The sequence below is a fragment of the Crinia signifera genome, chromosome 1, assembly GCF_055691185.1.
Source record: "Crinia signifera chromosome 1, ASM5569118v1, whole genome shotgun sequence".
Taxonomy (NCBI): Eukaryota; Metazoa; Chordata; class Amphibia; order Anura; family Myobatrachidae; genus Crinia; species Crinia signifera.
The window spans coordinates 53,311,101-53,326,992 of NC_139217.1; the positions used below are offsets into that span (position 1 = coordinate 53,311,101).

The 15,892-nt window shown below is 44.8% G+C and overlaps 1 protein-coding gene across 1 annotated transcript in view; it reads right to left on the reverse strand.

Moving 5' to 3' along the window:
• CPZ (carboxypeptidase Z) overlaps positions 1 to 15,892 on the reverse strand; it is a 74,748-nt gene that overhangs the window by 20,863 nt on the left and 37,993 nt on the right. Inside the window, exon 6 of the mRNA XM_083151911.1 lies at positions 13,102 to 13,263. Coding sequence (XP_083008037.1) covers positions 13,102 to 13,263 — 162 coding nt within the window. The remainder of the gene's footprint in view (positions 1 to 13,101; positions 13,264 to 15,892) is intronic.

A 15,892-nucleotide genomic window follows, 5' to 3' on the forward strand; every position in this document is an offset into this window, starting at 1 on the left:
ACTAAAGGGACACAAAGGATGGAGTACCCCCAGAGTCTACCCAAATGCGGAGTGACAACCCCTGAGTGTAACAATGCACAGTGATGTTGCAATAAAGAATACGGGCGCAACAATGCACAGAGGTGGTATAATACACAATACTGGCGCAACAATGCACAGAGGTGGTATAATACACAGTTCAGGCGCAACAATGCACAGAGGTGGTATAATACACAATATAAAAGTAGACTGCAGGGAGAACCCCTGACTTATCTGGAAAGCAGTAGAACCACAGATGAGATCTCCAACTACAGCAGCACGGGCACTGAAACCGAAAGACTGGGGAACTCTTACAGGAACCAGGAACACACCACTGAGACACTTGCAAGGCAGGGTCCAGGATGCTCAGCAGGAGCGCTAAATGGAGTACACCGGACTGTAGCAGGATACCAACAAGGCTGAGACAAGGCTATCAAGAACTCCCCTAGGAAATAGGAGCTCAGACCAACAGACTAGCACACAGGACAGGGAACTAGGGACTGGGAGCTAGGAGCTATAACTGGCAGGTTTTTACAGGTCAGAATGCCTTATGAAGGCCTCAGATAATCAACACACCTGTGACCTCCAGCCCAGCAAGGATAACGAGATCACACTTGTGCATAAATTATCCACAGAGGACTGGGCTGAAATGGCACAGATTCACCACTGGAGGCCACCAGAGAGTCAATTACCAACATAGACTGAAATTAACTCATAAAAGATAGGAGTCATAAATAATGACTCCTAACAGGTATGGTATGAGTTTCCAATGGTCGTTTCCATTTGCTTCACTTCATATTGGATTATCGGTACTTAGTTGGGCATCTACTATAGTTAGTACGCTCATATTTTTTATTTCAAACTTTCGTCAGGATACCTGGTATCCTGACAAAAGTTTGAAATAAAACTGAAACATTGACAAGCAAATGGTGTTTCACGCCTGATTATCAGAATACAAAGACCCTTGAGTGCCGCCTCTACAACTGACTGTCTACAGCAGTGGTTCCCAACCTTTTTTGTCTCCCGTACCCCTTGATTAGGCTTTTCATTTATGAGTACCCCCTCGTGAAATTTTTAGGGGGCGTGGCCTAAAAGGGGTGTGGCTTAACAGGGGCAAGTCATACTGGCAATGACGAGAAAAAAAAAGTGCAACCACTTGACCACAATATAAACTCAGCCCATTCTGTGGACAGCATATAAAATAACAGAACCTTGTAAAATCTCTATTACTGAAGCAACAGACATTCCAACGGATCACGTTAGCCTTCCAATAGTGCCAGATACACATATGCCCCCAAAAGTGCCAGATACACATATGCTCCAATGGTGCCAGGTATGCCCCCACAGTGCCAGAAACGGGAATGCCACCACGGTGCCAGGTATGACCCCATGGTACTGGGTATGCGCCCACAGTGCCAACAATGCCCCTACAGTGCCAGCAACAAGTATGCCCCCATAGTGCCAGCAACAAGTATGCCGAACAGTGACAGCAATGCCCCACAGTGCCAGCAATGCCGCACAGTGCCAGCAGCAAGTATGCCCCACAGTGCCAGCAACAAGTATGCCCCACAGCATATAAAATAACAGAACCTTGTCAAATCTCTATTGCTGAAGCAACATACATTCCAACGGATCACGTTAGCCTTCCAATAGTGCCAGATACACATATGCCCCCAAAAGTGCCAGATACACATATGCTCCAATGGTGCCAGGTATGCCCCCACAGTGCCAGAAACGGGAATGCCACCACGGTGCCAGGTATGACCCCATGGTACTGGGTATGCGCCCACAGTGCCAACAATGCCCCTACAGTGCAAGCAACAAGTATGCCCCCATAGTGCTAGCAACAAGTATGCCCCACAGTGCCAGCAATGCCCCACAGTGCCAGCAATGCCGCACAGTGCCAGCAACAAGTATGCCCCACAGTGCCAGCAACAAGTATGCCCCACAGTGCCAGCAACAAGTATGCCCCACACTGCCAGCAACAATTATGCCCCACAGTACCAGCAACAAGTATGCCCCACAGTGCCAGCAACAAGTATGCCCCACAGTGCCAGCAACAAGTATGCCCCAGTGCCAGCAACAAGTATGCCCCACAGTGACAGCAACAAGTATGCCCCACAGTGCCAGCAATGCCCCACAGTGCCAGCAACAAGTATGCCCCACAGTGCCAGCAATGCCCCACAGTGCCAGTAACAAGTATGCCCCACAGTGCCAGCAATGCCCCCATAGTATTTCCCAGCAGCAGCACACTCACCATTGACGCTGCTGCTGGGGGGAGGACAGTCCGGTGTCCCCCTGCCGCTGCTTCTCTCAGGGAAGGAGAGTAAAGCACACTGTGTATCTCTTCTTCCCTTCACTGTGACTGGGCTGCCCGCCAATCAAAGTTCGCGGGCCGGCTCCTGATTGGCTGCTGGCCCGCAAGCTCTGATTGATTGGCGGACGGGCGGACAGTCACAGGGAAGCACACTGAGGGGTAGGAGAGATGTGCAATGCACTCTCCTCCCCTCCAGCAACCTGTCTGACTGCCGCGGCCGCCATTACAGGCCGGGCCGCCGCGTACCCCAGAGCGGGAGGACGCGTACCCCCAGGGGTACGCATACCACAGGTTGGGAACCACTGGTCTACAGGATTACACTTTTTCTGTTGGGGCTATCATACTGAGGACGGGGGTTGCATCCCCCGAAAGCGCTAGATGTGCATTTGTCCAATACACTCGTTGTGATTATACATCTGGATTGTGTGCCTCTATTATTGGAGTACTATATATATATATATATATATATATATATATATATATATATATATATATATATATATATATATATAGATTGGGGATGCGGTCTGGCACTCACCTCTTCTGAGCAGCTGCCCCGGTGCCCTCAGTGGTGATGAGTACGAGGAAAAGAACAACGGCACTCAGAGGTCTTTTTTTCAAATTTGTATTCAATGATACAGGCTGCTTACGTTTCGGAGCTCTCGCTCCTTTTTCAAAGCATGTAGGTGAGAGGTCCGGGTCCCTGCTTATAAAGAGGAGTGTATCCTCCCACCGCCGAATTGCGCTCCACATCGTGGAATGCATGACGTCACTTCCGGGCAAACCCGGAAGTGTGTCGCCGCGATGTGTCAGACTAACCGCAATAGCTGATCGCCACTTAAACTGACAATCAGCGCCGCATTTACCCGGAAGTGATGTCATGCGTTCCAGGATGTGGAGCGCAATTCGGCGGTGGGAGGATACACTCCCCTTTATAAGCAGGGACCCGGACAGAGCTTCCCTGCCCCTGTTACACTGTTGCCACTTTGGATGTTACCTCTGCATAAGCTGTACTGCCTTGAGAAACGTCGGCAAGTATTTTACCTTGACTGAATAAATATCTTTTGGGATTGGAATCCCCGGTTATCATATCTACAAAGTGGTAAGTGCTGTTTTCCCAAACTTGGGAGTATCTGTATTTATATAGCCTTGTGAGCCCTGGCCACACTGTTATGTATACAGCACCCCAGCGGCTGTCTATTTGAAGGGTGAGAGTGCAGGTTTTTGTATATATATATATATATATATATTGTGTACACTACTATATATATATATATATATATATATATATATATATATATATATATATATATAAATACACATACATATACTACAAAGCCCGCTCAAAGCAAAAACTTCCAAAGCTAGCCTGCTACCTTCTGTGTTTGTGCATATGTGAGAAAGAGATGTATTTTCACTCTCTGCCAGCAGATGGCAGTGTTTCAGAGACTCACAGACACTAGACATATTGGGGGAAATTTACTAAAGGAAATGTGTAAAAAAATAGGTGTATTTGTATCCAGAAATACACTTATTTTTCACATTTACTATCCTGAAAATTCGGCAATTCGTATTCGTATTGATGTGCTATCAATATGAATACGAATTGCCGTATTTTGGGGATAGTAAATGTCAAAAATAAGTGTATTTTGGATACAAATACACCTATTTTTTTACAAAGTTCCCTTAGTAAATTTCCCCCATAGTATATAGGTGAGATAGATAGATAGATAGATAGATAGATAGATAGATAGATAGATAGATAGATAGATAGATAGATGGATAGATAGATTTAAAATTATGGTATTTTGATCAAGTTGGCATTTTGGTCATGTCGGCATAATGATTGTCGGTATTTAGAACGTTTTAGTATTTCGACTGTCATTCAATGGTGGTCGGTATTTTGACCGTCCAGATTTCAACTGCATCCCATATATGTATATAGAAAATGCTATAGAATATGATATACAAAACCAATTAAAGAGAAGTTACCGCACAATTGTAATTCCTTCATCTCATTTCTAGCAACATAAATAGCTTAAATTGTAAAAATGAGTGCAGTTTCGTACATAAACCAGACTCATTGATCCGAGGGAAAAAAATGGAAGACTTTTGTTTTTGGGATCGCTCCCAACAGCGAATTAATTAATTAATTTACTGTGTCATATATCAGAGTAAATTACGCTGCGCTTTACAATAGGAAACAGTAATAAAACAAACTGGTAGTAACAAACCGACATAGAGGCTTACAAGGGAAATTTGATAGAAACCCATAGGCTTTTATAGGGCAACATATAGGTCATTGGGTCACACCCAGTTATGGTCGACATGCATTGGGTGAACCACTTAAGGTTGACAGGGCTTAGGTGGACACCTGAAACAGGTTGACGTGGCTTAGGTCGACAGGGTTGGAAGGTCGACACACATAGGCAAATCTAGAAATATGGTAATGGGTGGTCCCAGATCTAAATTTGGCGCAGGCTGGTGTGGTCTACACATTAGACCACACCGTAATGCCTATTACACATTTTAGCAAACTCCGTAATACCCATTACAAATAAAGCCACACGCCATAATGCCAATTACACATAAGGCCACACACCGTAATGCCAATTACACATTGTGCCACACATCATGATGCCTATTACACATCGTGTCATAGTGGGAGCATCCTAGGTCAATTAGGTCAACCTAATTTATGTCAACCTTTATACTGTTGACCTGGCGACCGTATTCCGTGTGTTTATTCACGGGAGACAGGGGCTAAGTGAATGCCAGCAGCTCACACCGCACTTGCCATGCTCCCACAATGATGAATACGCAATCCCATTTCTGGGCAAATACCGATTCGGAACACAACAATGTTGGGAGTTATGAGGAAACGTGTACATGCGCCCTCCAACCACCGACCCATGATCTAATGTGGCAGGCAGTCACAGATGCAAGTTACCTGGAAAAAAAGATGTTCAGTGGGGAAAAAAGGCAGGTACTTGTGTATTATCACGGCGCCCGATTTTACTACGTACGCAAACGTAGTAAAATCGCATCGCATCGCATGCTGTTATGGTATGGCATGCGAAGCGATTTTGACACTTATAATGTCATTTATTAAGGGCCCCCCCCCCCCCAGTATCGACGTGATCCCGTAGCGTGGCGAGGGGCTGCGGTACACATCCGGCCGACCTTTTCATACCCCCACTATCCACGTCGGCGTGGAGTTGATTTTATATAGTGTGGCGAGCGGACGCGTATTATGTTACATGTATTACGCTGCGCTCGCCACACTGTATAAAATCAACTCCATGCCGACGTGGATAGTGGGGGTATGAAAAGGTTGGTCGGACGTATACCGCCACCCCTCGCTACGCTTCGGGATGACGTGGATAGTGGGGGGGGGGGGGGGCAAAATAAATGACATGATATGTCATTTAATGGTAATGGACATAAAATGGCATTATTATAGGTTCCATCAGAACCGATATCTCATTGCATCGCATGACATAAAATAATGGCATGCGATGCGATGGGATGTGATTTTTTATCGCATCCTATCTTTTTAATGGATTCACTGACAAAGAGCAGTGAATACATTATATAGGGAAATCGCATCGGATCACATGCCATACAATATGGCATGCGATGCGATTTCACTACCGTGAATAGCCCACTACACAAATGGCGTAGTGGGCGCCGTGATAATACACAAGTGCCAAAAGGCACATTTACCCATTACAATACTGAGCAAGTTGCATCCAAATAAGTCCCAACATTTATGTCAGACCCTGAATGAGGTCCATTATGTTTAATACAGTGTCTCAGTTCTTTATTGCAAGACACAGCTTTCCATGGTGACATGCAACAGAAAACAGCTGCGATACATGATATCAAAATAGATATACTGTATGTAATGTTACAATTTGAAAAAGGAAATAGCACAAACACATGCTCTGGCAAAGAGCGACACCTAGTGGTAAAACATTTCATTCAATTCTAAAGGCCAATAGCGACATCTTGTGGACAAATACTATAATGCACTTATGAATTTGAGATAAAATTGACCAAAAAGACCAAGACTTGACCAGAAATGTATGTATTCTATACTCACTTTAAAAATTGTATAAAAAAATACACAACTAGTTCCTTACATGTACATTTGACTCTAAGTGTACCTGTAAAAACTGGTCTATTAGCATAGGGCCTTAATCAGACTTGACCACAAGGCACATTCATTTGCAAATGGACAAAAACATGTTACACTGCAGGACGGGCATATGTAAAAGGTCTGAATTAGGCCCACAGATATAGCCACAGGTAAGCAAATAGTCAGCCTTCTGTTTATGCTCAACTGTGGAATAATTTATTGATGAATCCTATCCTCGGTGTAAAAGAAAGTAATAGGTAAGTGGAATAGGACTAGAGGGGGAGTTCGGAAATAGAGGGATAATGAGGGGGTGATTGGGTCGCCGGGGACCGATGTTACTGTCTGCACAAGCGTATGGGCAAAAATATGCACGTGCAGACTCGATGTGTGACCGCCTTCAGCGAGTATCACATTCACCGGGTGTTTGCACGGGCAGGGGAGGGAAGGGGGCGGAGAGTGGGCTGGGCAGGGGAATGCAGGCGGGCCAATGCCTGCTAGGGGTGGGCGTCTGACATCACTTAACGTCAGCACCCACCCCCTGTTCGGCCATCTCCGGGCCAGATAAAAGCATACACATCCAATCACATGCCAGGGCAGACATTTGCACGGCGGCAGGGGGCGGGCGTTTGCTCACCCGACAGGTGGTGTGTCAGCGCTCGGTAAGTGGCGAATTTTGCTGCTTACTGAGCCAACCTGAATCACCCCAAATGTGTATAGTTTAACAAACTTAATAAATATAAGAGGGTATGTTTTGAGTTTCATTGAATGCTTTATTGAAGTTTACAAAAGGTTAAAGGGCTCGCCAGAATGCCCCCGCTGGTGAGGTTGGTGGAGAGGCGTTCCATCTGACTGGGACGAACGAGCGTCTCACACGCACCAACGTCCCAGTCACTCGGCAGCGGGAAGCGGAAACCCTGCCTGTCTCTGCTTCAGGGAGACAGGCAGGGTTAGAAGGGGGGTGCTGGGAGGCAGCAGGGACTGACGGGAGGTGGCGGAGAGCTCAGTCGGTATGGGCACCGCGATCGCCTCGTGTTATACATTCAGAAGGAAAAAGAAAATGGTGCTACCCTTCTCCAATATAATGACTGGAAATAGGAAAGAAGAAAGTGGAGAATTTTGGGGTGCACTCAAAAGATATCTATGCGAATTGTCCAACTGATAGTTTACTCTTTTCTTAAAATTTAACTTTTATTAGCGTTTATTAAAAAAGAGCTGTGCTAATTACACCTTCTTAATAAGGTGATAGTAAGGATGTGCAAAAAGTTTAAGAAATTGTGGTTAAAACTAAGATGTGGATGCGCTAATAAATGATTTGCTTGTCTTTCGTGTATTGACTTATTCTTCCGTTATCAGTAAGGAAATCACTCTTGTATATTTATTATATCATTTGCATCTATCTCCCTTGTATTTTTCAAATTGAATTATTCTATTCTTATAAGCAGGTTGCTAGATACTGTCACAGCTTAATTATGTTCCAATGCAATGACTTAAGGTCGACAAGGGTTGGTCGACATAGGTTTCTTTACGTTTTTTTGAGCTGACGTGCCGACAGGCGGTATTTCATGCCCTACCATCCACTAGGTCATGGTGGGAGATTAAAATAGTGTCCCCGAAGCATAGCGAGCCATGCGAGGGGACGTGGTACCACTTTTTAGTGTTTATGTTGACTGTGTTGACATTCCGGTAAAAAAACAAAATAAAAAAAAAACATGTCAACTTTTTCAATGTCGACCGTACCCATGTCGACTTAATGACCCTGTCAACTTTACCCATGTTGACCTAATGACCCCGTCGACCTTAACTTATGTCGACCTAAATGCTTGACGACCTAATGATCCATACCCCTTTCCTGAAATATGGGAGAGACCCATACTGCCACCAACACCATACATAAAAGTGCTTTCATGTACAGTAGCTGGAAATATGTGAGCGTACAGTGGCTTCCCAATGCTCTGCCCTGTCCACCCTGTTATCTCGCCCGCACTCCATACTCGCATATGAATCTCCATTCTTTCCTCTGCTCCGTCCCACCACCATATTTGCTGTGCTCCTGGCATTTCTCTCTCATCTCCTGCTTAGGCTAAGGTCTGTCCCATCTCCCTAGCAGCAGGAGCCATTGGGGTGGGCACATGTTGGAGATGGGATAAAGCTTAGTAAACTATTAGGTACTTCTTTACTTTCACGGCGCCAGCATGGCGCCGCGCGTACTTCCGGGTTACGCTCGCCACTAATTAAGTTAAATAAACGGGGTTAACGCCATGCCAACATGGATAGTTCATACCCCCACTATCCATGTTGGCATGGAGTTGATTTTAATTAGCGTGGCGAGCGTAGCGAGCCACCGAGCCCGCAGCGTGGGCGAGCGAAGCGAGCCCCGCAAGGGGACTCTGACGCGCGGCGCCATGCTGGCGCCGTGAAAGTAAAGAAGTACCAACTATTATATACTGTAGGTAGTCCCAGGATACTCCCCAGTATTTTACAGACAGATCGGTGAGAGAGCTCTGCTCGCAGGGTTACAATTAATGGGAATGTATGAATATGATATGTGGAAACCCCATGGGGTTCTAGGAGACCACCAAATACTTGGGTGCTTTCTACACAGGAAAAGTGGAGCTTATTTACCAGCACAATGAGGCTTAATGGTTGCAATAGAAATACATTTGCATCCCTTCCTATAGAACAACAGCATCTAATGTCTAAATGTCAGCGCAGTATATACGTAGAACATAGGGCCTGATTCTGGTGGACTTGAGTCCCAGGGTGCCCACTGCCACACCTTCCGCTATTTGAGGGGATTTGTTATGAAAACACATCCCATCGCCTGTCCCGCACCAGGAGAAATCATTTGAGGGTCAGCGAGTGGAGAGCGATGGAGACCGAAGACAGGGCGGACGGCTGATGCCATGTGGATGGCGCTGCCTACACCTTGTCACGCCTAATGAATGAAAGATCATAATAATGATTAAAATCATTTCGTACCATAGGTGACAGCATGTCCATCTGACCTGATGTTACTGCTGATTCCCCAAATGTTTAAACACATAATGGAAATTGAATGCAATTTTAGTAGTTTGTTAAATTAAAAATAAATATATATATATATATATATATATATATATATATATATATATATATAGTATAGCAATAATGGGTGTCACTCCGGGGCTTGCGTGAAAAAACTCAGTGGAAGTTTATTATTCCTTACGGTCTATGCCGTTTCGGGATAAACCCTTCATCAGGACCAAAGTATGGAACAAGTGCAAACAACCATATATATATGTGTGGGGGTAGCAGGGCGGCACAACCACAATATGTAATACAGTCCCGGTGCCAGGTCCATAAATAATTGATACAGTGCACTTACCCCCCAGAGTGAGGAAGGATTCGAGACCGGCACTCGTTGATGAAGAAAAGTGTTGCTTTATTCCATAAGTACAGCGGGTAACAACAGAGGTCCCGACAGATGTTTAAAGTGGGTATGACCCTGATGAAAACTGGTCATACCCAGTTGAAACAGCTGTCGGGACCTATATTGTTACCCGCTGTACTTATGGAATAAAGCAACACTTTTCTTCATCAACGAGTGCCGGTCTCGAATCCTTCCTCACTCGGGGGCGGGGAGTGTACTGTGTATATATATATATATATATATATACATATATAGGTAATAGGTAATATAGGTAATATATATATATATATATATATATATATATATATATATATATATATAGGTAAGTAGGTGTATCGGGTTGGCACTCGTGGCTTCAATAAAAATCCGGTGCCAGGAACATAATAGAGCAATAAGAGACACTTACCCCCTCAGAGAAAGGATGGATCCGGCACACGGTAGTATAGGTGAAAACTGCACCCAGCAGTTGAAATGGCTGTCAGGTCAGCAGCTGTCACTTAGGGCCTTATTTTGGTTCATTCTTTCTGACAAAATCCTTCTTAGATGGGCAAAACCATGTGCACTGCAGGTGGGGCAGATGTAACATGTGCAGAGAGAATTAGATTTGGGTGGGGTTTTACTTCAGTGAGATCTATATTGCAGTGTAAAAATAAAGCACTCAGTATTTTCCCTGCACAGAAACAAAATTACTCACCCAAATCTAATTCTCTCTGCACATGTTACATCTGCCCCCCTGCAGTGCACATGGTTTTGCCCATCTAAGAAGGATTTTGTCAGAAAGAATGAACCAAAATAAGGCCCTTAGTGTTGCACTCTTAATAAACCTCTTTTTTTTCACCTATACTACCGTGTGCCGGATCCATCCTTTCTCTGGGGGGGTAAGTGTCTCTTATATATATATATATATATATATATATATGGCTCAGGGAAAGGTATATATAACAGAATATCAGTGGGAAAAAAAAGAATGCCATTTAATGCTAAATGTTCAATGAAGTTAACTAACATTGTAGGTTCAGAATAAATTTACGGTAATGTAGCTCATCCAAGATCCCGTTAATAGGTTTCGCCGCACTAAAAAGGAAAGTATATAACACAGAATATCCTATTACTAAAAGGACAAGAAGCAATGCATTCCGAATGACTGGAATATTATAAGATATGACTACGTTGGAGGAAAAATGTAAGTGACAGTTTAGTGAAGAGCGGCCCTGGTAATTGTTTCCACTTCTTTGAATAATCTCCATAATTGCTTTTAATGATTACTCGCCAAGGCTTATTATGGCTAAAACTCATTACACACAAACTGGAACTTATTATAAGTTCACTATAAGTGGATATGAAGTTAAATGAGATCAAGAACTTTAGGGCGATGCTGAGTCTTAGAGTCCACCAAGTCAGGGTCTGAATAAGAATATAAGATCAGCAAACAGTGATATAATGAATTTAAAAATAGCAATTGCACGGAATCACGATAGAAGATATATACACAAATGCAATAAATCATTATTACCAGTGGCGGCTACAGAAGAGGAAAAAATAATTCAAATGGGAAGACACAGCAACTGCCAGTGAGTCCATTTGGAATGGCAGTTGGTGCGGTTCACCTATTTAAATTTTGAAGTGTGCTGAAGCCCCTCCTCTAGAGCCACCACGGGTTACTAATCATCTGTAAGAAATACAAAGAATATTTATATTTAAAAGTCCATACCCTACATTCTTAATGTATTGGATGAGCCCCAGTTGAAGAGGGTTACATCTGTCAAATATAAACAGAAAACGAAAACCACTAATTCAGTGGTTCCCAAACTGGGTGCCCTGGCAGCCTGTGGGGGCCACATGCCACTTGCAGGTGGGCCCTATGGTTGGTAGCCCAGTACCTCATCAAATAATTTATGGTCAAGATGGCAGGAAAAACCAGTGCTGATGGCTGCCAATCATATAGTATGGGCACACAGACTCTGTCCACCACCATGTGACTGACCCTAATGATGACTAGTAAGCACAATTTACAAACTGTAATAAGTGGTTCTGAATAGGTCAATAAGAAACATCTGGCGTAGGGGTTCTATTAAAAAAAGGCAGGAGTGATCTACCAACAGGTCATGTATCTCAGGCAGACTGTAGATCTATAGTAGGAATGAATGCAGCAGGTTTGAAAATGTGACTACAGCTGTGCACCAGCTAGGTGATCTGGGTCATGTCACAGTTAGTAATGACTACAGCTGTGCTCCAGCTAGATGATTTGGGTCATGTGACAGTTAGTAATGACTACAGCTGTGCTCCAGCTAGATGATTTGGGTCATGTGACAGTTAGTAATGACTACAGCTGTGCACCAGCTAGGGGATTTGGGGCATGTGACAGTTAGTCATGACTACAGCTGTGCACCAGCTAGGTGATTTGGGTCATGTGACCCATAGTAATGACTACAACTGTGCTCCAGCTAGGGGATTTGGGTGATGTGACAGTTAGTAATGACTACAGCTGTGCTCCAGCTAGGTGATTTGGGTCATGTGACCGTTAGTAATGACTACAGCTGTGCACCAGCTAGGGGATTTGGGTCATGTGACAGTTAGTAATGACTACATCTGTGCACCAGCTAGGTGATTTGGGTCATGTGACCGTTGGTAATGACTACAACTGTGCACCAGCTAGGTGATTTGGGTCATGTGACAGTTAGTAATGACTACAGCTGTGCTCCAGCTAGGGGATTTGGGTGATGTGACAGTTAGTAATGACTACAGCTGTGCACCAGCTAGGTGATTTGGGTCATGTGACAGTAATGACTACAGCTGTGCACCAGCTAGGTGAGAACGTGGACCCTTGGTAGATCTCCAGGACCGGTTTGGCCAGCCCTGCTCTCGTAGCCTGAGATGAGTTATGAAAGTCTGTGAACCATTTCTCTACTTCCTTTCTGTTCAGCGTTCCAGATAAAAAATAATTCATATACCAAAAATATTATTTTAAAAAGGAGAGATTTATCAAATCTAGGAGAGAGATAAAGTGAAGAGAGATGAACCAATCATCTTCTAACAGCCATTTTTCTAGCAGTCTATAAAATGACAATTAGAAGCTGATTGGTTTACACTTTATCTCTCAAACACTATTTCTCTCTCCCAGATATGATAAACCTGTGACCATATTCTATCCACTGTGAATAATGACATTCTCTTCTATGTATTTTGAAAAGTCATACAAAACAAGTCATACTGTACCTTACCCTCCCAATACGAGGGGGGGATGGGCATATGGTCGACACGCGCTAAGCGCATCCTCATCAATTTATGAACTTCGGAAGTCAGATCAGGAAAATTTCTATTGAGATCAATATTCTGAGCCGTCATCCGGCCGTTTGTCCATCCGTTGTATCCAGCACCCTGTCAGAGAAACGCATTCCGAGAGATCCGTTACATTCGCACAGTAAGATATCATATAGTTACAATGTTACGATTCATCGGTATAGTTAAGTAGAAATAAAAAAAGTGCTGGAAAGCATACAGATATATATAACGGTATATAAACTACGAGTGTGGTTCAAACGGTTCAATAGATCTATAGATAGTTAGTCGCTAGGGGCCAGATGCACTAAGCTTCAAAAGTGATAAAATGGAGAGTGATAAACAACCAGCCAATCAGCTCCTGTCTGACATTTTTCAAACACAGTCTGTGACATGGCAGGTACTGTAGGAGCTGATTGGCTGGTTGTTTATCACTCTCCATTTTATCACTTTTGAAGCTTAGTACATCTGGCCCAGTGGCGTAACAATAGCACCCACGGTCGCGGGGACAGACCCACAGACCCACAAATTTAATTGTATTTGTCTCGGCTCCCCTCCTGGCTTGTTCTGATGCTATGGAGACGGACCATCATAAAATGTCCGCCCCCATATAGCACATCATTCTCTATCTGCTGTATGGGGGCAGAAATTTTGTGATGGTCCGTTTTTCATTGCAGGAAGCAGGAGGGGAGCCAGGACAGCACAGATGAAAAGTTCTGCGGGTCCCTGCTGTGCGGAGAGGTAAGGCACGGGGGTGGGGGGGTGGGTAGGGATACGGGAATGCACAGGGGGCATTGGCGGCCGGGGGGCATGGGCGGCTGAGAGCGGGGGGCACTGCCAAAAAATTATCGGCGGGGGGGGGGGGGGGGGGCGCATACATTGTAGTTAAGCCACTGTCAAGTCAAAAATGCAAAAAGATCAACATGCATAAGATCGATGTGGTGTTTTTTTTGGAGGGGGTTTAAAAACATTATATTTAAAAAAAAAACTTGTTTCGACCAAATGTGTGTTGACCTTTCCTGCTGACCTTTTAAACCTGCTGACCTTAGGTACTCTGTGTTAAGAGGCATACCCACTAGACCTGTGCAAAGCTATTTAGGGTAAACGATTTCCCAGTGTCTAGATTGCCCATAGAGAACCCATCCACATGCAGCGATGTGTGCTAAGCCATTATACTTAAGCAAGCCCGGGCAGTTGTACAGAATGACATAGATCACGATCGCTATCACTCATTCTGTACACACAGAGAGATTTGCAGTCGCCTGCTAAGAAATTTGACTAGATTTTGACTGCACGCACTGACCTAACTAGCGGGCAATAACAACGTGTGAGACCGCGCATCGTAACCGCTCGGGGTATAAACACGGAGAGATCTGTGCTTACTTTCCAAGCGAGCAAGTCAGAACGCTTAAAAAAGAGCACAAAATTGCTCCGTGTGTATGCCCCTCATACTTGCCTACCTGACCCTCTCCATGCTCTGTTCCTGGACTTCCCTGGTCATGTATGATTGCCAGCACCTGTGGGGAGCTAGGTCATTGATAAGAAAGGTGTTTCACCACAGGTGATGGCAATCCTACATTACCAGGGAAGTCCAGGAACAGAGCATTTTCTCCCTCATGGAGAGGGTCAGGTAGGCAAGTATGATGCCCCTTCACAGGAATATAGTATAAGTACCATGGGTGGACTACTGTGAAACTAATGAAGACTAATGGTGTGTACACACGTTAGATGTGCCTTAAGATCCTATCCACGATCTGATCAGATAGGATCGTGGATAGGATCTTAAGGCACATCCGATTTGCATCCTATCTTGACTATATAGTGCAGATCTGCACTATATAGACAAGGCAGCCAAGACTTTCTGGCTTCCGATACGTGAACGCGATCTGCATCCGATGCCGATCCGATGTTGACAATATTGTCAACATCGGAAAGGAAATCGGACCGTGTGTACACAGCATAAGTTTCAGGGCCCCTAATCCCAGAGTAGGTATGTGTTATTAAAATAAGGTTATTATAGTGATGGAATAATCACTCATTTAACACCAAAATTAGATTTTCTCCACCTGTTACTGTTAACATAGGCGTGCGCACGGGGGGTGCCGGGGGTGCACAGGCACCTCCTAATGACCGGCATCCCCCACATGTTTGCAGCACCTAATTTTCACCGGCAGCAGCAATGACGATGCTGCTTGGCCGGGCTGGCTGCTGATCAGTGCTGCTGCGGCCGCATATTCTAGTAGTCTCCGCTGAAGCCTGCCCACCCGTGTCCAGCAGCCTCCCTCATGTCTGCGCATGGCCCCCTGTTGATTGGCGTCCCGCTGCTGTTGAACTGCAGGAGCGCAACAGCAGTGGGACACCAATCAACGGGGGGCCGTGTGCGGACATGTGCATGCTTTTTTTATGGACAAAAGACTCGCCTGCCATGCCGTCCCTCTCCGTGGAGGTGTGCGAAACGCTCCTGTGGCTGCTGGAGGGTGAGTGTGCCGGGGATGGTCACCAGGGAGCCGGCATGTTTGTTGAAGCTGAGTACACTGGGGGTCAGGAGGTGGGGGGGAGGGTGTCTCACTCAGATAAAGCTTGCCCTAGGCATTAGAAAATGCCTAGGGCTGATTCAGCTAAAGGTTGGATTGTGCCTCCTGCAAAAATCTCTCTCAGATATAATCCCTTCACATCCTGTTTAAATGATTCCCATCTGATACAGTTAGTTCTGTGTCTGTGATTGCGT